Raw genomic sequence first — 24,995 nt, 5'->3', positions numbered from 1 at the left:
CATGACCTTCCTTCAGCTTGTGTTTGGGAAAGGGAGCAGTATCTCTGATATTCTTGTGTTTCCCTGCCTGAGGACAACTAAGACAATGGTCGTCTTAGGCACCCTTGGAATTCCCTGGGATTCAGGGGTATCACTTAGATGGAGATCTCTTTGGCATGTTTCCTCCTCTGTACCACAGGGACATTACCAGATTCCTAAGAGGGCCAGGTTAGGCTAGCATATCCGGAGAGCACACTTGGTGTGTGCTGGGCATGTGACCCCGTAGAACGGGAGGCACCTGCCATGGGTCGGGACTTTGTCTGTACTTTAAAAACCTTCTAGACTGTTCCAGTAGAGGCACCTTGCACTCGTTGACAAAGGAGGATAGAAGATGCAAGGTGGGGCAGGAGAGATGGCTCAGTGGTTAAGAGCACTTGACTGCTCTTCCAGAGGTCCTGAGTTCAATTCCCGGCAGTCACATGGTGGCTCACAACCATCAGTAGTGGGATCAGATTCCTCCTGGTACACATGAAGACAGTGCGCTCGCATACACGAATAAAGAAGTCATAAAAAAGACGGGCGTTGGGCTGGAGAGATGGCTCAGTGGTTAAGAGCATCGCCTGCTCTTCCAAAGGTCCTGAGTTCAATTCCCAGCAACCACATGGTGGCTCACAACCATCTGTAATAGGGTCTGGTGCCCTCTTCTGGCCTGCAGGCATACACACAGACAGAACACTGTATACATAATAAATAAATAAATAAAATAAAAAAAAAAAAAGACGGGCGTTTACAATACAGTAGAACTGCCCTGAAGACTGTTTCCCACCATCCAGACAGGCAGCTTTAGAGGGAGACTGTGGGGGGACGTTTTGGGGCATGGGGCGTGGGGAGAGTTTTGGGGCCTTAGTGCCATTGTTGAATCTTGTCCAGGTTGCTGGAGACCCCGCCTCTGACTTCTCCCAGTAGGGGGCGCAGAGAAGGCCTTGTTCATTCTTGCCTCCTCCTGTGTTTTGGACTTTGGGACTGGAGAGGAAGATAAGAGGCCCAGGGAAAAATCATCTCCATCCTGCCCTGGAAGCTGTGGATACAATCTGTTCACACCCCCGCCCAACCCCACTCTGCCCTCTTGCAGTCCAGCAAGAACATGAGTTTGCAGAACACAGCGGCCGCCACCTCCTCCCATCCCAGGACAGATTCTGAAGGAACAGAGTGTAAAAGCCATAGTTCCTATTCAGATTTTGTTGCAGTTTGAGAGGTGGGTGGGGGGCAGGGAAGATAGAAGCAATCAATAGAAGAATTGGGACAGGAACCTGAGAGGCGGCTACAGATTTTCCTTCCACGTGTTGGCTGGATACGTGTCTAGATATGGGGCTGTTGTCCCCCTCCTCCTCCCCGTCTTCTCAGTGCCCAGGCCTCGGAAGGCGGGGGTGGTGAGCTCTTCTCTGCATCCCCCGTTCTGCTGTTTCCCCCAGCTTCTCTCCACTCTTTCCAGTACAGTAAGAACCACAGCCTCAGGGACAGGGTGCCGCCTAGCTATGCCTTTCTTGGGGTCCAAAGTGCAGTCAGCCAAAAGTCCTTCCATACAGGGTTTTCATTGAAAGTGGGGCACCTCACTCTTTATTTCCCAGGAGGGAGATGTATAGGCTATCTTAGGGTAGGATCCCCGCATGGATTGGGAGAGGGGACCCAGGGAAGGAAGCCTGTCTTCCTCTCTTCCTCTTAGGCCAGTCAGGGCCTCAGGCATCGTATCCACCTCTTGCCAAGCCGTGTGTGCCATGGGGGCTGTGCCAGTGCAGCCCGGGGCTGCCTTTGGATGTGTGTTTGGGACTGTAGCATCCGTATGTGTGTGTGTTTGGGACTGTGGCATCTTCATGTTGTATGTGTTGGGGAGGGGGCAATAGAATCAGTCAGAAAAAAGAGGAAATGAGAACCTTTTCCAAATTATTAAAGTTGGGACAGTGCCTTCTTCAATAGTCAGGATAGTCGGGGGGGCGGGTCTCTTAGCCCTGGTAGCATTAGGAATCCAGGTTCTCCCCTGCACAGCTGAACCCCAAGCTGCTGAACATGTCAGCCAGCCCAAAGGCTCATGCTGCTCCCCTACTTGCTCACGGACAGAAGTCTTTCTAATGAGCAACCTTGGGCAGGTCATTCAACCTTTCTCTGAATCTTTTTGCCCTTCCAATCTGCCTCTGGCAGGCTGCTTGCTGCGAGGCCACGGTGACCTGCTTGCTGGGTATGGCCTCCAGTCGCTTCAAGTACCTTGAAGAGCAGTGAGGACAAGGGGCGGGGTGGAGCTGGGTATTGTCTCGGGGTGGATGCCCTGTATTAGGACCCGATGTCTGATCTGGCACCAGGCCTCATGTTCTATTCGTCGTCCCTTCCAGATGAGGCAGGGCAGAGGAGGCAGCCCTTCTCTGCTCATGCCGGGGCTGGAGGTGGTGGTAGTGAAGATTCAGCCCACACCTGCCAAGGGCTTGCTCAGCACAAAGCCCCGGGGGAGCTGGGGATGGGACCTGAGGCTGAGCCATGAGCCATGAGGCCACAGCCTGCAGGCAGCTGCCACCCAGCATCCTAGCCCCTGCTGCCGGCCAGGGCCTTCCCTCCCTCGCTCTTGCTCCTTTCACAGCCTCAGGACACTGTGTTCCTCCTTGACCTGCTTCTCGACCTTGTGGCTGCCAGAGCAGGCATCTCACCCCAGCTTTTCTGTCTAGCTTCGGAAATCCTGTTCATCCTTCAAGGGGCATTTTTTTTTTTAAAGCTGGGGATCTTGAATGTGACCACTTCCCAGAATCCATCTCAGATGTCCCCTCCTCATCACATTCTCCTCCCTCCTTTGAATGCCCATGGCGCTCTCTCTCTCTCTCTCTCTCTGTCTCTCTCTCTCTCTCTCTCTCTCTCTCTCTCTCTCTCTCTCTCTCTCTCTCTCTCTCAGAGCACTCATCTCTCTATCATGAAGTTACTTCCCTCTGGCTTCTATACTGGGTGCCAGCTCTTTGGGAGATCTTTGAGTGATCATGAGGGACAGTGTCCGATCCCTTAGCCCCTTGCAGCTGTGAGGAGAGTGTCTACTCACATCGCTGTGCCAGGTGCCACATCAGTGAACAGAAAATATGGAGGGCATCCATGCCAACACCTCACACTGACCTTATACCCCAGCACTCCATTGGCAAGCCCCTGCACTCTCTTGGGAGTCCCGCAGCCTTCTGCCCTGCAGCAGGTAGCCTCTCTGCCATTTCTGGAACCTTGGTGGAGCAGGTGCACATCACAGCTGGGGGTGGTGGAGGGGCCCTAACCCAGCACTTAATAGGCTGAAACGGGAATGGGTGGAGCTACCGGCCAGCTCCCATTATAAGGAGGCCTTGTATCCCCTATAAAAGCCCTAAAACTGCATACCAGAGACGACGTCCAGCTCCCCCACATCGATTCTACTTTCCACATTTCTTGTGAAGACCAGGGAGGCAGCTGAGTAGGTAAAGGCACTTACCACCAATCTGTGATCCTGGGGACCCACACGGTGAAAGAAAGCCAATTTCTGAAAGTTCTCTCTCTCTTTCTCAGAAAGATATGACTTTATGTGTCTGGGTATTTTGTCTTCATGCATGTCTGTTCACTGTGTGTGTTGCCTGGTGCCTACAGAGGACAGGGATGGTTTTAGATCACCTACAACTGGAATTGGAAATCATTGTGAGCCACCATCTGGGTGCTGGGAATGGAACCAGGGTCCTCTGGAAGAATAGCCGCTAATTTTAACTGCTGAGCCATCTTTCCCTGGAATTTACAGAGATCCATCAGCATCTACCTCCTATGTGCTGGGATTAAAAGTACACACCGCTGTACACCCCTGAAAGTTGTCTTTTGACACACATACACACACTGTAGTATACATACACACACACAGCACACCCATACACACACTGTAGTATACACATACAGCACACCCATACACACACTGTAGTATACACACACAGCACACCCATACACACACTGTAGTATACATACACACACAGCACACCCATACACACACTGTAGTATACACACACAGCACACCCATACACACACTGTAGTATACATACACACACAGCACACCCATACACACACTGTAGTATACACACACTGTAGTATACACACACTGTAGTATACACACACTGTAGTATACACACACAGCACACCCATACACACACTGTAGTATACACACACACAGCACACCCATACACACACTGTAGTATACACACACAGCACACCCATACACACACTGTAGTATACACACACAGCACACCCATACACACACTGTAGTATACATACACACACAGCACACCCATACACACACTGTAGTATACACACACAGCACACCCATACACACTGTAGTATACACATATAGCACACCCATACACACACTGTAGTATACACACACAGCACACCCATACACACACTGTAGTACACACACACACAGCACACCCATACACACACTGTAGTATACACACACACACACAGCACACCTATACACACACTGTAGTATACATACACACACAGCACACCCATACACACACTGTAGTATACACACACAGCACACACATACACACACTGTAGTATACACACACAGCACACCCATACACACACTGTAGTATACACACACAGCACACCCATACACACACTGTAGTATACATACACACACAGCACACGCATACACACACTGTAGTATACACACACAGCACACCCATACACACTGTAGTATACACATATAGCACACCAATACACACACTGTAGTATACACACACAGCACACCCATACACACACTGTAGTACACACACACAGCACACCCATACACACACTGTAGTATACACACACAGCACACGCATACACACACTGTAGTATACACACACAGCACACCCATACACACTGTAGTATACACATATAGCACACCCATACACACACTGTAGTATACACACACAGCACACCCATACACACACTGTAGTACACACACACACAGCACACCCATACACACACTGTAGTATACACACACTGTAGTATACACACACAGCACACCCATACACACACTGTAGTATACACACACAGCACACCCATACACACTGTAGTATACACATATAGCACACCCATACACACACTGTAGTATACACACACACAGCACACCCATACACACTATAGTAAACACACACAGCACACCCATACACACACTGTAGTATACACACACAGCACACCCATACACACACTGTAGTACACACACACAGCACACGCATACACACACTGTAGTATACACACACAGCACACCCATACACACTGTAGTATACACACACAGCACACGCATACACACACTGTAGTATACACACACAGCACACCCATACACACACTGTAGTATACACACACACAGCACACCCATACACACACTGTAGTATACACACACACAGCACACCCATACACACACTGTAGTATACACACACAGCACACCCATACACACACTGTAGTATACACACACAGCACACCCATACACACACTGTAGTATACACACACAGCACACCCATACACATACTGTAGTACACACACAGAGCACACGCATACACACACTGTAGTATACACACACAGCACACCCATACACACACTGTAGTATACACACACAGCACACCCATACACACACTGTAGTATACACACACAGCACACCCATACACACACTGTAGTATACACACACTGTAGTATACACACACTGTAGTATACACACACACAGCACACCCATACACACACTGTAGTATAGACACACAGTACACCCATACACACACTGTAGTATACACACACAGCACACCCATACACACACTGTAGTATACACACACAGTACACCCATACACACACTGTAGTATACACACACAGCACACCCATACACACACTGTAGTATACATACACACACAGCACACCCATACACACACTGTAGTATACATACACACACAGCACACCCATACACACACTGTAGTATACACACACAGCACACCCATACACACACTGTAGTATACACACACACACACACAGCACACCCATACACACACTGTAGTATACACACACACACACAGCACACCTATACACACACTGTAGTATACATACACACACAGCACACCCATACACACACTGTAGTATACACACACAGCACACCCATACACACACTGTAGTATACACACACAGTACACCCATACACACACTGTAGTATACACACACAGCACACCCATACACACACTGTAGTATACATACACACACAGCACACCCATACACACACTGTAGTATACACACACACAGCACACCCATACACACACTGTAGTATACACACACAGCACACCCATACACACACTGTAGTATACACACACAGCACACCCATACACACACTGTAGTATACACACAGCACACCCATACACACACTGTAGTATACACACACAGTACACCCATACACACACTGTAGTATACACAGACACAGCACACCCATACACACACTGTAGTATAGACACACAGAACACCCATACACACACTGTAGTATACACACACAGCACACCCATACACACACTGTAGTATATACACACACAGCACACCCATACACACACTGTAGTATACACACACAGCACACCCATACACACACTGTAGTATACACACACTGTAGTATACACACACTGTAGTATACACACACTGTAGTATACACACACTGTAGTATACACACACTGTAGTATACACACACTGTAGTATACACACACAGCACACCCATACACACTGTAGTATACACACACAGCACACCCATACACACACTGTAGTATAGACACACAGAACACCCCATACACACACTGTAGTATACACACACAGCACACCCATACACGCACTGTAGTATACACACACACAGCACACCCATACACACACTGTAGTATACACATATAGCACACCCATACACACACTGTAGTATACACACACAGCACACCCATACACACACTGTAGTATACATACACACACAGCACACCCATACACACACTGTAGTATACACACAGCACACCCATACACACACTGTAGTATACACACACAGTACACCCATACACACACTGTAGTATACACACACACACAGCACACCCATACACACACTGTAGTATAGACACACAGAACACCCATACACACACTGTAGTATACACACACAGCACACCCATACACACACTGTAGTATACACACACACAGCACACCCATACACACACTGTAGTATACACACACAGCACACCCATACACACTGTAGTATACACACATACAGCACACCCATACACACACTGTAGTATACATACACACACAGCACACCCATACACACACTGTAGTATACACACACAGCACACCCATACACACACTGTAGTATACACACAGCACACCCATACACACACTATAGTATACACACACAGCACACCCATACACACTGTAGTATACATACACACACAGCACACCCATACACACACTGTAGTATACACACAGCAACCCATACACACACTCTAGTATACATACACTGTAGTATACATACACTGTAGTATACACACACAGCACACCCATACACACACTGTAGTATACACACACAGCACACCCATACACACACTGTAGTATACACACACAGCACACCCATACACACACTGTAGTATACACACACAGCACACCCATACACACACTGTAGTATACACACAGCACACCCATACACACACTGTAGTATACACACACAGCACACCCATACACACACTGTAGTACACACACACAGCACACCCATACACACACTGTAGTATACATACACACACAGCACACCCATACACACACTGTAGTATACACACATACAGCACACCCATACACACACTGTAGTATACACACAGCAACCCATACACACACTGTAGTATACACACACTGTAGTATACACACACTGTAGTATACACACAGCAACCCATACACACACTGTAGTATACACACACTGTAGTATACACACACTGTAGTATACACACACAGCACACCCATACACACACTGTTGTATACACACACACATCTGTGAGCCCACCATCCTCTATTCCCACTGCTACTTAGGCTAAGCCAACCTTGTCTGCTTTCTGGGTTACCATAGTGACTTCTAACTACATGTTCTTTTTGTTTTTGTGTTTTAAATCTTGTTTGGGTTTTCTGTGTAGTCCTGGCTGTCCTGGGTCTGTAGACAAGGCTGGCCTTGAACTCAGAGATCCACCGGCCTTTCCCTCCAGAGTGCTGGGATCAAAGGCCTTCGCCACCATGGCTGACCTCTATCTGTACACTCTTGCTGTCTTGTAACTCAGTCTTCATAACCTGGAAAGGTCTTTTTACACTGCAGTGGACTCTTGCCTCTCATTTCCTTAGAGCCTTCCTAGGGCCTCCCTTGTAAGCCTTAGGCTTACCAGCCCATCTGGTCTGAGCTGGCCTTAGTCTACTCTTCTGCCTGGTTCTGTGTACCCTCTCCTCTGGGATTTTATCAGCCATCCTTTCTGGTCCTTTTCTCAGAGGATAGTATGGACTCACCAGTAGCTGTGGCCTTGGCACAGCCACCACCCTCACTTGCCCTCTTTGCTCCACTCTGGACTTCAGCCTTCTTTAGGTCTCTGCCTCGAGTTCTTCCCTGACCCTTGAACTTAATTGCCCCTCAGAACACACTATGTTTGTGTCACAATAGCATTTATCGGTTTGCAGTGTGGATATATAAACATGTGGGATGATGTAATTTCTTGCCTAATTTCTGTCACTTCATAAAGTCACCAGGACAGTCATACACAAGGCGCTCAGAAAATATAGTTTATTTTGAGTTGGCCTGGTTTGGTAGGGGCATGAGCTTTAGTGGCATAGTTCCCTCTTTCCTTTTGTGTTGGAGGACCAACCTTCTTTGGCTGAGACCTCCATTCATAAAGTCTCCCCACTTCCCACAGTGAGGAATAGGGATTGAACCCAGGGCTTGGGGCATGTCAGGCAAACATGCTGTGACTGAGCTACCCCTCCAGTGTTCTTTATAACTGACAGGGTCTCATGTATCTAAGGCTGGCCTCAAACTTGCTACAAGTAACCAAAGATGACCCTAGAACGTCTTTTAAGAGACAGGGTCTCACTGTGTAGCTCTGACTCGCCTGGAACTCCTCAGACTCAGAAATCTGTCTGCCTCTGCCTCCCAAGTGCCAGGATTACTGTTAGGGTTGCGGGTTGGGGTTATAGCTGCTCTTGCTTCTACCTGCCCAGTGTTGTGATTATAGCATGTATGCAAATGTGCCTTTATCAGCTTGGCTACACCGCCAGCTGAGTTCTTTTCTTTTTTTTTTTTTTTAACTCTTTAAAAATTTGAGATACCATGTTACTGTGTGGTTTCGCAGGATGTTGATCCACTCTGTAGGTAGCCCAGGCTGGCCTTGAATCTGTGACCCTCTTGCTTGTGTCTGTAGCTTGTATCTCCAGACCTGTCTGTATGTTTCCTTGGCGTTGTAAGCATTAAATGGCAGCATACCTGAAGAACCTGGCTTTGAGCTGGAAGATAGCTCATTTGTTAAAGTCCTTGCTGCGCAAGCATGAGGACCTCTGGGCATCACGTGTGGACAAAACCTGGCTTCTAGATTAATCTGTGTATTTTTATCCCTTCTTTTAAGAGAGCAGGATCATAGGATACCCTAGTCTTCCCTGGGTATCCCTTCTTTCTAGGGACCTACCTAACCTTGGCGTTTCTTCCACAGAAACAAACCTCCTAGGAAGGAAGTGGGCAGCTGGAAGGAACCAGTCTCTCCTTTTATCTGTCCTGGGCTGGCCCATCCCAGTTCCCGGGCTGGGAGACACCCTGGGCGGAGCTTTGCTCGCCGGAAGCACGCAGAGTGTAGGAGGAGAGCTCCCCGCTAGTGTTTGTGCTAACAGCTCAGATCTGCCCCGTCGGATTCCGGCGGGCGAGCCGGCAGCCGGAGTCTCACATGATGTCACAGACAGTGACACAAGCTGGGTGTCTCATTCCGACACAGCGCCCAAGCTGCATAATGTCACACCCGGGACACCCAGCATGCCGCATTGGTGGTTCTAATGCTGTGCTCCCTGTATCTGGGCTCTGTGCCCATTGCCAGCGTGTTCGGAGTTTGGGGCCGGACCGAGCCGAGAAAGGGGCCGGTGGGCGAGCCTCGAGGGCGGGTTGGCGAGCGGGTGATGTCACGGGCCGCGGTGGGTGGGTCACCAGGAGGTGAGGCGCCGCCAGGCGAGTTCAGCAAGAGTTCAGCCGCATTGCATTAGGCAAATGAAGCCGGGGCTGGGTGAGGGGTGTGTTTTTAGGGGGAGGACACCGGGACCACCCCACCTCCCCTCCTCAACATCTCCGGGCCCGGGATTGACCAAAAGTACTAGGGAGGCTGAGAGCCGGAACTGGGATGGGGAGGATTCCCTCCACTCTTCCGTCTTGCCTCCTGGTGCACACCGCTCTGCATACCCAGCCTAACCCTGTGCTAGGCGCATTTCCCGCCTCTGCTTCCACTCTGAGGCTCTCCCACTCGCGGTCCACATGCTGCCTTCTGGCTCTCGCTTCATCTCGTTCTCTGCAGCCCGACCGGCCTGGAAAGGGTTAAGCCAGGGGCGGCGCCTGGCCAGGGCGGGGCGAGGGGCTGGGATCCCAGAGAGGGGGCGCGCGGGCTGGGGGGGCGGCGGCGTGCACACCGGAGACCCAGCGAGCGGCCCGCCGCCGGTCCGGCGGAGGCGGGGCCGCACGGGGTTCCCCCACCCGTACCCGGAATCTCAGCCGCGGAGAAGCCCGGGAGCTCTGGCCGGCAGAAGGAAGTGCTCGGTGACCCCCGTCTCCGCCCCGATCCCGCCCCAGGCCAGCGGACTTGGGGAACCGCTGGACTCTGCCTGGGACACCGGAGCCTCCAGTTCTCGGGCCGCCGGGCGTTCCCTGCAAACGAGCGCCGAGGGACCTCCTCCCACCCCGCGCAACTTCCCGCTTTTCACCTGGGACCGGCGGAGCGACCTGCGGACTTAGGCGAGGGCAATTCTGGGCAGGGCGCCCCACCGCGGGGCCGCCCGTTGGGGCGAGGGGACTTGTCCCTTTGCCCCCCAGCCGCTTGGCGGGGATGGCGCCTCCGGCTGAGTGAGGGGAGCCGCGTGCAGGACTTCCCCTCCTGGACCTCCGGCCTTCTTGGGGCAAGATGTACGAGAGTGTGGAAGTCGGGGGGCTCGCCCCCGCCCCTAACCCCTTCCTAGTGGTGGACTTCTATAACCAGAACCGGGCCTGTTTGCTCCCGGAGAAGGGGCTCCCTGCCCCGGGTCCCTACTCCACCCCGCTCCGGACTCCGCTTTGGAATGGCTCAAACCACTGTACGTACCGGCCTCCACAGTGCTACCGTAGGAGCTGGGGTGGGGGTGGCGGTGGGGACCTCTCTACCCCTCACTTTCTTTCCGTCTGTCTCGCTGTAACTCGGCTGTCCTAGCTGGACAGTTGCCCTCCACCCAGTGACCCTGGCGCGCTACCATGGTGTAGGGCTCAGTAACTTTGAGTATTCCTTCTCCCGGAGACATGAAATTCCAGCCTCTGGCCCCCCATTTACATCTTCTTGGTTAGGAACCCATAGTTCCACAGCCTGCTGGAGGGTGGGGTAAAGGTCCTGGCTCTGGGCTTGTCTGTTCTGAAGAGGAGGGGCCACCTCCCCAGATCCCACCCCTGTCAAAGCCTAGGGAGACGTCTCTCCCGTGCGCGGCAACTGATGCCCCCAGCCCCTGCTCTTGACTCGCTGTGGCCGGTGGTTGGGGACTGACTGCTCCCTGTCCTTGGTGTTGATAGTGGGGTGTGGCAGAAAGGGACTTCACCAGACAGTTGCTGTCCTGGCTACCCCTTACAATTTGAGAGGCAACTAGTCCATCTTGGGGGGAAGGTCTGGCACTAGGCACCTGGCTGGCGGGCGGACTTTCATGCTGGGAACGGGAAAAGAAGCTGGAGTGAAGAATCCTCTTTAATTTTCATCCCGGTTGTTCTCTAGGAAATACTCGGTTTTTAAGGGCGGGGTGGAGGGGTTCTCTGGCAGTGGGAATGTGTCTCCTCTACTCTTGGGTCCTTTTGTTACCCTGTCTAGGGAAATAGGGCCAGGCTTTGTGCTGTTAAGAGGGACGACCGCTGCGAACCTTGATGTCCTGGCAGCTGAGCACCCTCGCCAGTCTGGTTCAATTGGGTTCAGGCTGTGCTGTAAGGGGAGGTTCTTTTCCCACCCAGGACCTGTGCGCATGCCCCAGGGTGCACACCTGGGCATGTTTTTGCCCGGCTGTGAGGTAGTGTGTTTTAGACGGTGGGGAGCTAGTGCTAAGGTGTTGTTAGGTGGCTCAGGTTTCATCTCTCTCTGCTGTGGGATCGGCTCTTCCCAGGAGGCTCCCCCACCTTCCCATACCTGCTGTCGCCTTTCTGCCTGCCAGGGAGCAACGAAAGATTGGGTCTCTTAAGGACTACCACCGGTCTTCTCAACCCGTGGGTCGTGGCCCCTTGGAGGGGGGGTGTTGAAGGGCCCTTTCACGGGGATCACATATCAGATATCATTTACATTACGATTCATAACAGTTGCAAAATTACAATTACGAAGTAGCAGCGAAAATAACTTTTATGGTTGGGTGGGGGTCAGCACAAGGAATTGTATTAAAGGGTTGTGAGTTAGGGAGGGTGAGAACCACTGGCCTAGCATATTGGGGAAGGCTGGAGTAGAAAAGGATTTGCCCACCCACAACCCTTCTTGCATCGGAAGGGAGACCCGAGGAGGAGGGCAGCCCACCCCCGCCCTTTCGGAGACACCTCCTTGGGCCTTTCCTATTGTCCTGCCCCCTGACCTTTGCCTCCAAGGCAGATCAGCTGTTAGGTTTTAGACCTGGAGGGGTGGGTGATCACTGACTTTGGGAAAAAGAGGTGGGAAATAGCATCCCCCTTATCTGTAAGGAGTCACCCCTGGGGTCGGGTTAATTGGGCTGAGCCCCAGGCTCTCCTCTCTGACTGCCTTCTCCATTGCACTGGGGGAAGATGGGACCTCAGCCCCTGGGGTCTCTTCCCCAAGTCCTCTCTCTAGGACAGCTGAGCTCTTCTTGGCCCGGAACTTGAGGGAGGAGGCTAGTAGAGAGACAGCCCATTCAGGGAGCCTCCCCCACCCTCCATTCTCCAACCACTGAACTTGGGGAAGTGGAGACCTGTCTGCACACAGAACCTGCTGTGGGAAAACGGTGGTGGTCTGAGTAGAACAGTATTGTCTATGTTCAGCCTTCTCCCCTCATGGAGGCTGTTCTGGGGTACTTGGTGACCTGCAGTCCTGGTGACCACTGGACCTGTGTCACCACTTTGAAAAGAGCCTTTTGGTGTATGGAGACTAGTGCCCGGAGTCACCTCTAGATGTCTTGGAGAATCCTACCTCCTGGCCTGTACCAGCGGAGGGAAGAGAGCAGGTTGGCTGTGGGTGGAGACCTGCTGGGTATGGCAAGGCCTTGGGGACTCTGCTTCCCTCCCACAGCCCCCATTTCAGTACACTAGAGGACAAGGGGTGCACAGGATGTGGCTCCCCATCTGTCCCCCACCAGTCTCTTCAGCTCACGCCTCCGCCCGCTTCCAGACGTCCAAGAATGTGAAGCACGTGGATGCCCGTAGTGGGGGGGGGGGAGATGCTTATCATGACCGATGGTTAAGTTCCGGCCTTGCGTTGAGCTTTCTGGCGCTGCTGCACACAGAACTGCCCTCGCCCTCTCCCCATGAGGAGAAAAGGCAATACGGAGGGCTCCGCGCCCCCTCCCCATCTTTCCCTAGGGGCTATAAAGGGAGCTGCAAAGGGCGCCAGCTGGATTGGGAGGGGAGCCGCTGGCCAGGGGCCCAGCTGATTTCCTGCTGATCTCCTTCAGGAAACTGGCCCCTTGCTCGAGCCTGCGAACGGCTTTGGGGCGTGGGGACCTGCGCCTTGTGTACGGCCGCCCAGGAGGGGAGCGGGGGAGGGGCGCCCTGGCAGCGGAGGTGAGAGGGGACGCCGGGCTTCCTGGGCCGTTTCCAGCCCTTGGCTGCTCGCTGGAACTTTGAGCTGAGGTCTGGTCCTTCTCCAGCCCCAGCCTTGCTGCAGGAAGTGGAGAGATTTGTGGGCTGGGGCCTCAAGGGAGGGTGGCTGATGGGTGGGGCCAGGCCAGTGTACTCCCCCCCCCCCAACACACACCTGCTCACGCTACACTGTAACTTTGTCTTAGCAGAGGCTGAGAAGACCTACACACTTCTGGCTTGGTGTTGACACTAGCCTCCCTAGGCTGCAGACTGAAGGTCTGGAGAGGTGGGGGACCCTGCCTTGAGGATTTGAGTTAAAACCTCAGAGGTTGAGTTACCTGGGTGACAGGTGAAGTGGGGTGCAGACAAAGCTAGAGCCTCAGAGGTAGCCCGCCAGCCAGCTGCCTGGGGTGGCTTGAAAAGAGGCCTCACCCAGCCCTGACCCCCTCCTAGGGCCATGCCCACTATCTCACCGAAAACAATTTAAAAAAGCCCAGCTCTTCATTCCCCATAAACAACTTTCTGGACTTTGCCTTAACTCTAGGTTTCTCTGAGCCTTTGCCCCTCTGGTCTGTCCTTGGCCTTTTGCTCTTCATCCTGGTTCTTCCCTCCCTCAGTGCCCTACCTGCCAGTGCCCTCCCTCAGCCCTGAACCCCAGATCTCCTTCAGTCCTCCTTTCCCTCCAATTTGGCTCAGTCTTGAGGTTGGGGGGGGGGCAGGTCAATGCCTTCTTCCTGTGCTTGTTGGAATGCTGACCAAGATTGGAGGCCAGGCTCCCCGCTTGTCCTTGATGCCCCCCTAAGTCTGGATTGTCTATTGTTACTGCTTTTACGTCTTGGAAAAAGTTAGCACGACAAAGGGTTCCTTTGTCACTCGCCCCTTTGCCTCCTGGCCTCACCCAGGCCCCCCAACCCCGCCCCCCAGCAGCTGTTCTCAGGCCTCCCTGCCTGTTTGATTTGCTTGTCAGGCCTCCTGAGAAGGAAGTGGGGTGAGAAGGCAGGGCAGGGCATTCTGTGTAGGTATGAGGAGCACATTGCTGCAGGTCAGCCCACACCTTACGGGGTTGTAGACAGAAAAGTCCTTCTTCAAGATAGTCTCTGGTTAGGGAAGGGGACATGGGTTACAGCCATGCTGGTTGGCTAGGCTGATGTCCAGGCCCAAGCAGGAGCCAGGAGAAGTCCTGCCAAGGCTGTTGGCATAGTTCCCCGGTGTGTTTGCAGGTAACGAGGGTGGTAGTATGCAGCCAGGCTCCAGTGTCCCCAAGTGTCCTACCTCTCCGCCTGACTCTGTAGCCACAGGAGCTTAGGCACGGGAACCCTGGCCATCTCTCCATGCGCTCGGTGGCGTATGGACAGAACTAGATGGGAGGGAAGTGGATTCCCACCCATCCTTGCCTCCGTAGAAATGGAGGGGACAAAGGAGGATGCCGGAGGGCCCTCTGGGAATCTGGGATGGTCTCTGCTATAGTTATCTGTCATCTTGTATCCCCAGCAGCCCAGGCTCTGGGCATAGCCAACTCTCACCCAAGTAGCCATGTTCTGTCTGGGGTGGTGGGCAGAGAGCCAGGCACAGAGCTTTTGCTTGGGTGGACTGCCCCTGCTGGCTAGGTCACCCCCTCCTGGCTGCCCTCTTGGAGCTGAATAACAGCGGAGGGGGTAGTAACCCGGACATAGTCTTTAGACAGACAGACAGAGCATTGATGGGAACAGACCCCTTTTGTCTTCCCCACAGACTTGGGCATCCAGAGTGATGGGCTTCTAGGAGCTGTGGGGGCTCTTCTGTCTCCAGGAGGTCCGTCCCCCCCTTCTATCTCAGGGCGTGCTCTCTTGTCTCGCCCCAACATCTGATTCTTCCTGTGTGCTGCCTTGGACCCCACCTTAGCCAGGGGATTGTTTGGGTGGGGGAGGGGCTCTGACTGCTGTTGGAGGGGGTGGAGGAGGGAGAGCGGAAGCAGAAGGGGCCAGGGAGTGGCCGGCTTTGAATATCCTGTTGACCCCTGCTTCCTCTGCTTTTAGTCTCTGTCCTTCCCTCCCTCTTCATTAAGCCTTAACTCCTTCTGAACTTGGGGGAGCCCTGCCTAAGGTGCTATTTGTATTAGGGCTTCCAAACCAAGCTCACTCCCCTCACCCTCCAATTATAGCTCTCTCTCTCTCTCTCTCTCTGTGTGTGTGTGTGTGTGTGTGTGTGTGTGTGTGTGAGAGAGAGAGAGGGGGGGGGGAGCGAGCTGGAATTGAAGGTGGGTCCTGGGGACATAGGAATCATGGGGGTCTGGATATTTAACTGCCCTTCCCCTGGCTGCAGAGACCATCACTGCGTAGGCTTTGAATGTTGCCCTAGTGTCCAGGCCAGGGTTACTGGGGCAGGGCGGACAGGGTGCTGAGGGTAGTGGCCCGGGTCTCTAACTCTCCTCCTTCTCTCCTAGCCATCGAGACCCAGAGCAGCAGTTCGGAAGAGATAGTGCCCAGCCCCCCCTCGCCACCACCTCTGCCCCGCATCTACAAGCCTTGCTTCGTCTGTCAGGACAAGTCATCGGGCTACCACTATGGGGTCAGCGCCTGTGAGGGCTGTAAGGTGAGTGAGGGTGTCGTGGAAGACAGTTTTGAGTAGATACATCGGATGCCCCCCTCTGTTGTGGCCTCAGCGAGCAGTTGGCAGGGTTGTTTCCGAAGCCGCCCGCTTTTGCTTCTTCAGCAACTGTGGAGGAGGAGGAGGCTGTCTACCACAGGGCCTCCGCCATAAATGAGCAGTGGTTCCCTCACGCCAGAAGCCCCCTCCTGCCATGCTCTCCTTGTCTCTATCCTCCGGCTGGCAGGGTATACACTGGCCCTGCCACTGTTGCCCAGGTTGCCATGGTGAGCTGGCTGCTGCCTGACTCTTGGCTGGGGACCCAGGAGGCCTGCCCCCAATGGCCTTGCCTGAAGCTGTTCATAGCATCCTTGCAGGAGACAGTTAGTAGCAGACACCTGGCCTTGGCTCCCTTCAGGTGTCCAGGCTGTGGGCTCCCTAGTGGCCGCTGGGTTTCCTGCTTTCTTACTCGGGCTGGTCTCTAAGCACGTGTGTAGCTGAACCTTCCTGGCCACTCTGGTCCTGGATATCTTCCCTACCAAACAGCAGAGCCTCTGCTCCGGTTTCTTCCTTCAAAGATAAGGGCCTAGAAGCTGGGCGGTGGCACGCACCTTTAATCCCAGGACTTAATCCCAGCACTCGGGAGGCAGAGGCAGGCGGATCTCTGTGAGTTTGGGGCCAGCCTGGTCTACAAGAGCTAGTTCCAGGACAGGCTCCAAAGCTACAGAAAAATCCTGTCTCGAAACACACACACACAAAGCCAAACCAAAAAAGGGTCTAGAATATGTATACCTTCAGTATGTTGGGCTCTTAGAATCTCAGCCTTGACTAGCCATCTCCAGGTGTGAGATCAAAGAAGTCAAGGGTAGTGGACAGCGGTGCCCGTGTGCTAGTCCCGTCTGGCTTGTCCTGCCTTCCTGCTGCCTAGTCACTCAGTTTCTGTGTTCACTTGTATTGCAGAACCCTGGACAGCCTGGTCTTTCTGTGACTGTCCAGTGCATATGTGTAGTTGGTAAATGGCTTGCTCATAAGTGTGCGTGACTGTGCACGGGGTCCCTTCTCAGCTTCCTCCAGCTGTCTTCTTTTGGTCGTTGTTTTATTTGTGCTTCGAGACAGTGTTTCTATGTCTATGTATAGCCCTGGCTGTCCTGGAACTAGCTTTTTGTAGAAGATGCTGGCCTTGAACTCACAGAGATCCACCTGCCTCTGCCTCCCTAATGGTGGAATTAAAAGCGTGCCACACCACCGCCCGGCCTCTTTTGGTTTTTTGTGACAGGGTCTCCCTATCACGGAGCTCTGGCTGTCCTGCAGCCGTCTATGTAGACCAGGCGGGACTCAAACTCTCAGAGATCCACCTGCTTCAGTCTACCGGAGGCTAGGATTAAAGGTGTGCTCCACCTTGCCCAGTTCCTCCTACTGGTTACTGTGCTGTGTCCTGAGTCCCAGGCTCTGAGTCCCAGACACTTCTTTCTCCCATCTCCAGCCTTGTGTGTCCTACCCCAGATTCAACCCTGAGTCCCTTTCTTTGAAAGAGAAGAATCAGGTACACAGATGGATGTTGTGGAGAACTCCAAGCCAGCCTATGAGATACAGACAGGCCTGGGTTCTCTCAGAGTGTCCTTTTGGGGGAGTCATATTCCCGCCTTTTCCCGCCTTCTTAGGCAGGCCATGGCAGAGCGTTTGGAGGGTAGCAGCCAGGCTGTTCTCACTGTGGTGTGTATAACCTGTCTCCTTTCCCTCTGCACCCAGGGCTTCTTCCGACGCAGCATCCAAAAGAACATGGTGTATACGTGTCACCGGGACAAGAATTGCATCATCAACAAGGTGACCCGGAACCGCTGCCAGTACTGCCGGCTGCAGAAATGTTTCGAAGTGGGCATGTCCAAGGAGTGTGAGTGTCCTAGGGCTGGGGGCCAAGCCCCGCCCAAGGTGGGGCCTGCGGCGTTTCTGGGGGTGGGGGTGGGGGTGCTGTGCGTCTTTGTGCACATGTGTGAGCATGTGTGCGGTGGCAGGCAGGCTTCTAGTTAAGGTTACTTTGTGGACAACTACACGAACCTGTCTGTGAGTCTGGCGGGCTCTGTGTCCGCGCGTTGTTTAAGCACAGAATGAGCAGAATCCTCCCATTAGCACATCTTGCAGGCTTGCATGCTTGTGCGTGAGTGCCTACCCCCAGGTTAGCTTTCTCCTGGGCTTTGCTTGGCTTTGGGGTGTGGCTGAGTAACATACCCCTGTCCCTTGTGTATCTTAGGGGATGGGCCTGAACTCCAGAGGGTGTTAGTTGGTATGTCTGTGTTGGGGGGCTGCCATGGGACCCCTGAAGCCATTGTCTGGATAAACCTGGAACTCCCTCCTGAGCTGGAAGAGAATTGGCTTCTCAGATCCAGGAGGAACAGGGGTTTCCAGTTTGGGCCCAGCTGAGGCCCTGAAGGAGGGAGGGACAGGAGGAGGGCTGGACAGGGAGAGACCCTCTTGTGTTGAATCATGGGTGTTGCCGTGGTGACCAGTGATTGATGATGTCAGAGATAAATGACGCTGACAGACGCCTCCTTGTCTGCGTGGCCGTTGCCATGGAGCCCGAGCCTTGGGGGAGGAGGTGGGGGAGGGGGCTGCAGGACCCCCTCCAGCCCTTTGTGGGGAGGGGTGTAGGGAAAGATGGTTCTGAGTAACACACCAAGAGCCCCAGGCAGGAATAGAGGGCTGGATATCCTGCTACCTCCTGTCACCAAAGACTGGGAGTGTTGGTCCGCACTCAGGAAGTGGTGACTGTCCTATGCAGTCTGTGACTACTTGGGACGTGCAGGACGGACCTTTCGCTAAAAGACTGTCACTTCCTTCTTTCTCCCTTTGGTCCACCTTCCTTCTTTCCACTGCAGAAGGACAGGACGAGGGTGGGGACCCCCTCTCCTTCCTACCAACAACCCCCCCTTCCCTTCTCCCTGGCTGCTCTGTGCCCCGGAGCTGAGCAGCTGCCATTTCAATAGAATTAAAGCTTCCGAATGATAAACGTCTTGTCACAGCTGCAATTTTCTCTTCCCAAATTATCCCCCCACTCTGCCTCTCCCTCTCCCTTCTCTCCCCTGCACTTTATTGAATTTGCAGAATCGACATGAGTGATCTCCAAATTATGCCAGCTCCCCCCCACCCCCATCCCCTCCCTGGACCCCCACCCCCACCCTTCCTTCCTCCCGCGTCAGCAGCCGCCACCGAGGGCCTGTGAGTGATTGTGTGTCTGGGATAATCGGCTGGTAACGACCCCATTGCTTCTTTAAAGCCGAGTGGTGTGTGCGGCTCAGCGCCCCCGGCTAATGGGCCAAGAGATTCTTCCGCCTGGGGGGCCCCCCATTCTGTGGTTGGGGAGCCCTATTCCCTGCCTGCCCAGGGAGCTGCTTTGGGCCAGTCTTAGGGAACCCCAGGGAGACTGCTGCCAGGAGAGCAGGGACACTAAGGATTCCTGGCAGGCAGGCACAGAGCGAGGACTCAGCATGACTGCCAGTCTGGGCTCATGTTCTTAGAGTGTGGGCTGGAGTAGATGCATGACAGCGCGCTACACGCTGGCCAAGGGCATTGTGCGCACGTGTGGCCGCTGTGGTCACGGGCCTGGAGTAGGATTTAAGATGAGTCAGGTAGACACGGAGGGCTGGAATGTCACACTGCTTTGTGTGCTTATGTGCGTGCGTGCGTCTGTCTGTCTGTCGTCTGTCTGGTTGGTGGACAGCATGGGCTGGGCCTGGCCCTGAGCCACGGCAGTTTCTCTCTAACCCATCCACGTCCCCCACAGCGGTGCGAAACGATCGCAACAAAAAGAAGAAAGAGGCTCCCAAGGCTGAGTGCTCAGAGAGCTACACGCTGACCCCGGAGGTGGGGGAGCTCATCGAGAAGGTGCGCAAGGCTCACCAGGAGACCTTCCCGGCCCTCTGCCAGCTGGGCAAGTACACTACGGTATGCTGGCCAGGAGGGGTGCCACACGCCCAGGGCCCCTTCTTCCGCCACCGCCTGGAAGCAAAGGCCGGGTGGAGGGCAGGCAGGGGACAGGCTGGAGAACGGGTGCATAACTCTCCTTACTCTCCTGGCTTCTCTCAGAACAACAGCTCAGAACAGCGCGTCTCTCTGGACATTGACCTCTGGGACAAGTTCAGTGAACTCTCCACCAAGTGCATCATTAAGACGGTGGAGTTCGCCAAGCAGCTTCCCGGCTTCACCACCCTCACCATTGCTGACCAGATCACCCTCCTCAAGGCAGCCTGCCTGGATATCCTGGTGAGCGTTTACCCCTGCCCTTCGCCGTGTCCCTGCGTGTGGATCCGTAGGATCTAGTCTTGGCCGAACAGTCACTTTCTAGAACCTTTCCCAGAACCCGAACGTCCACGTTCTCCCTCTCCTGTGTCCGTCTGTCCACTCAGCCACCTAGCACTCAGGCTGCTCCCGTCCACCTGCTTATCCGTGCAGCCTCTCGTCAGCTCACATCCCACCTGTCCATTCAGTCCGTAGAAAGATTGACCTAGACCCCTCTGAGCTGGGCGTCTAGAGGCGGTCACACTTCCATCCTCTCTTCGAGGGGAGGAGGCCACGGACAAGTAAATGAACACTGCAAGCCGATAGTGCCGGCTGGCAGTGGGATGAGAGCTGTCCTGTCCCCTCCCTGGGAAGAGAGACCCTGGAGAGGCGATACCACTAACGTCTGGTAGTGAGGCATCATGAGAAAGTGCTATTTCCTGGGAGCAGGAAGTGGAAGGGCCTGCTGCGGGGACTCCGGTGGAGTTGGTGTGCTGTAGCGCGCCATGGCCTGAATTGTGAGTTGGATGCCTGAAGTAGTGCGAGCTGCCCAAGCCAAGGCTGGCAGGAGGCTTTTACAGAATCCCTCACCAGGGTTCCCGGCCTCTTCCTCAGACACATCCCTGGTGAAGACCTGGGAGGTATCGCGTGCCTGACCCCGGCGCCTGTCCCCGGTGCCGTGCACAGATGTGGGAAGCACCATCAGGAGCAAACTGTTGATGCTGAATGGGACAGTCCTGGGGATGGCTCTGCCTTACTTCTTGCTGGCTGGAAACGCCTTTCCCTCCTGATTTCCCTGTAAGGAGGCGGCGTGGCCTAGATCCATCGCCCAGTGTCTTGGCGATGGACACGTGTGTCTGTTTAAGTTTAATTGCGATTAGACTCAGTTCAGCCCCTTAGCTGCATTAGCCACATCTCAAGTGCTCAGGAGCCACATGGGGCTGGTGGCTACCGCGCTGGATGGTGCAGACAGAACCTTTCCATCACTGGAGAAAATTCTGTCAGCCAGCCAGCCATGCTCTGGCCGCTTGCCAGGGAGGGCCTCCGGGAATGCTGGAGCTGGCCTACCAGGGGTTGGGGCAGAAGCGGGGGGGTGGCGCCCCAGTCTCCGAACCTGTACATCCTCTGCACCCAGATTCTGCGAATCTGCACGCGGTACACGCCTGAACAAGACACAATGACCTTCTCAGACGGGCTGACCCTGAACCGGACGCAGATGCACAATGCTGGCTTTGGCCCTCTCACCGACTTGGTTTTTGCCTTCGCCAACCAGCTGCTGCCCCTGGAGATGGACGATGCGGAGACTGGATTGCTCAGTGCCATCTGCCTCATCTGTGGAGGTGGGTGAGGTTCAGGTGGCTCTCTGGAGGCTGGCTGCAGCCTGGAGGGGCAGGTCTGGTCTCGGGGCACTTACTCTCTCCCAGGCGACACTCCTCTACGGCATCAAGAGTGAGACCCAGCTAATATTGGTTGTTATTTTACTGTTCGTCCGTGCTACACTGATATAGACTATATCAGTCATAGTAATGATGGCCAGGAGAGGAGAAGCTGCAGGGAAGTCCTTGCTTTGTATGGGGAGAGCTCCCCGTGTTAGGGGTTGGGCTTCCCATCTCCACCAACACAGCTACTGTGGAGAGCTTCGAACAGCCCACACCCCACTTCCTTTTAGAATTTAAACGCCCTGTGCTGCTGCCGGGCATTGGTGGCGCACGCCTTTAATCCCAGCACTCGGGAGGCAGAGGCAGGCGGATCTCTGTGAGTTCGAGGCCAGCCTGGTCTACAAGAGCTAGTTCCAGAACAGGAACCAAAAGCTATGGAGAAACCCTGTCTCGAAAAATCCAAAAAAGAAAAAAGAAAAAAAAAAAAAAGCCCTGTGCTGTCTGCCAGCCCAAAGAGCCTCTCAGGCCTACCTTGCGGCCAGCCTTCTGCCCTCTGTGGCTTGGGCAGACCCGCCCCCAAGTGGCCATATCTGGGAATGCAGCTGTATGCCTGCTTGGTGGAGTGGGTTTGGGTGTGGGGTTGGGGGGATGAGGGTACGCCTGCTCAGGGGCGGTTTTATGCTCAGACCGGCAGGACCTGGAGCAGCCAGACAAGGTGGACATGCTGCAGGAGCCGCTGCTGGAGGCACTGAAGGTCTACGTCCGGAAACGGAGGCCCAGCCGTCCCCACATGTTCCCCAAGATGCTGATGAAGATCACAGATCTTCGGAGCATCAGCGCCAAGGGTGAGTCCTTCGCGTGGAAGAAGGCTCAGGACTGAGTCAGGCTGTGTGTCTTCCTCACTGAAGCTAGTCTGTCCCCGTCTGTGTCTAGGCTATAGCTCTTGCTGTCACTTTTCCATGGTAGTCTAAGGCCTGCCTCTGTAACAGGTCATGTGGGTATAGACTGGCGGGCAGGCCTCTTGCCAGCTCCGAACCTCAGCTTCCTGTGAGGAAGGGAGCGGTGATGGTGTTTGGCAGTGCCTGCTGGGCAATCCATGACTTGAGGCCTAGGGGACAACCCAGGGCCAAACCCAGACAGGCAGAAGCCTCACATTCAAAATGCTTTATCCAGTTGCCACACTGCGGGTTCGAGAGAGCTGGCTTTTGTATCAAGTCACTGAGCCCTGGGTGTGGTGCATGGTAGATGCCCATATGGGTGGCATTGGTCTCCTCACCCTGTGATGCCCCCTTCTGGGCAAGTCTCTGACCTTCTCCTTCATCCCCACAGGAGCGGAGCGAGTGATCACCCTGAAGATGGAGATTCCCGGCTCCATGCCTCCTCTTATCCAGGAAATGCTGGAGAACTCTGAGGGCTTGGACACTCTAAGCGGACAGTCGGGGGGCGGAACCCGAGATGGGGGTGGCCTGGCCCCTCCTCCGGGTAGCTGTAGCCCCAGCCTCAGCCCCAGCTCCCACAGAAGCAGCCCTGCCACCCAGTCCCCATGACCTCCACATGGACGATCCTCAACCCTGCCCTGGCTTTCTCTGCCTTCCTACTGGCCACATGACCCATCAGCCCTGCCCCGCCTCTTCCTCCCAGACAGAACTGGGAACCTTCTGCGGGGACAGGAGGGAGGAGGCAGTGACTCTGTGGACAGAGGCCTGGACCCAAGATGGACTGCCCTCTTCCGGCAGCCTGGGCTGGCATCAGGGGCCAGGCATTGAGCCATGTGAGGACCTGGGCCTGAGCCCCAACGCACCTTGCCACGTCTTCATCACCAGCAAACGCCGGGACCTGGCTTCCTGTCCTCCGAACTCAAGCCATCACTCCCCCGTTGGGGAACTTCCCCCTGCTTCAGATGGTGACAGAGGGGGGTGTCCAGGGTGGGGGAGATCCCCTGTACATATCCTGCGTACCAACCCTCCAGATATTAATTCTCGCTGGTTTCGTTTTTATTTTAATTTTTTTGTTTTGATTTTTTTAATAAGAATTTTCATTTTAAGCACATTTATACTGAAGGAATTTGTGCTGTGTATTGGGGGAGCTGGATCTAGAGCTGAAGGGGTGGGTCCTTCGGATGGGCAGGGCTCTGAAGGGCTCCTCTCTCCTGGATGCGCCCCACCCCGCAGCCTGTCGTCCTCCCGTTCTCTCTAATACTGTGAAATACTAACTTTCCAAGGCCGCCTTCTCCTGACCTGTGCGGGAAGCAGCTTCCCTTCTCCCTCTGCCCAGCACTGGGTGTGGGCGTCCCGGGCAGCTACCCCTGGGAGGAAGGGATCCTGGCTTTTGGCTTCTGCCTTTGACCACCAAGAAGTAGGGGGAGGGTAAAGCTAGGGCCCCTCGGATGAGTAGGATGCTACTCCTCACTGCTCATCAGAGCTCACTTCATCCAAGCCTCAGCCCCACTGTGAAGGGGCTGGCTAAGGGGTCCAAGTTACCCCTGCCCCCAGCCTCATAGCCACCAGCACCCCATGGGGCCCTCCAACACACACACACACACACACACTTGGCCTGAGTTCCTTCATTTCCCTGGCCTCCCCCCAATCCCTCTGTGCCCCCTCCTTGCCCCGCAGGACGGGACTCCAGGGGGTCCCCTCCCTCCCCCTACACCCCTGGGCTGGGGGAGCAGGCTTACCCTGCCCTCCTGCCTGGGTGGGGTCTCACCCCGGAGCCCAGTGGTATACTTGTTACTGCTGGGTTTCCACTGAATTCTACTGGAGAAAGAATAAAGTTCTATTTATTCTACAATG

At 54.2% G+C, this 24,995-nt stretch overlaps 1 protein-coding gene across 5 annotated transcripts in view; it reads left to right on the top strand.

The window, feature by feature from the left end:
- The window catches only part of Rara (retinoic acid receptor alpha), a 49,871-nt gene extending 24,876 nt beyond the window's left edge, over nt 1-24,995 (top strand). For 4 of the 5 annotated variants that reach the window (XM_075990800.1, XM_075990801.1, XM_075990798.1 and 1 more), the window contains 7 exons: nt 16,410-16,558; nt 18,302-18,443; nt 20,331-20,491; nt 20,633-20,809; nt 21,960-22,164; nt 22,890-23,048; nt 23,533-24,995. In XM_075990800.1, the coding sequence (XP_075846915.1) occupies nt 16,410-16,558; nt 18,302-18,443; nt 20,331-20,491; nt 20,633-20,809; nt 21,960-22,164; nt 22,890-23,048; nt 23,533-23,750 (1,211 nt within the window). In that variant the 3' untranslated portion in view covers nt 23,751-24,995. Of the gene's footprint in view, nt 1-10,656; nt 11,320-16,409; nt 16,559-18,301; nt 18,444-20,330; nt 20,492-20,632; nt 20,810-21,959; nt 22,165-22,889; nt 23,049-23,532 lie in introns of those variants that run through there. The other variant, XM_075990802.1, reaches the window with a different exon arrangement.

Source organism: Microtus pennsylvanicus, chromosome 11 (genome assembly GCF_037038515.1).
Source record: "Microtus pennsylvanicus isolate mMicPen1 chromosome 11, mMicPen1.hap1, whole genome shotgun sequence".
Lineage (NCBI taxonomy): Eukaryota > Metazoa > Chordata > Mammalia > Rodentia > Cricetidae > Microtus > Microtus pennsylvanicus.
Note: the sequence above shows the minus strand (reverse complement) of the source record. Positions and strands in the feature narration are given on the sequence as shown.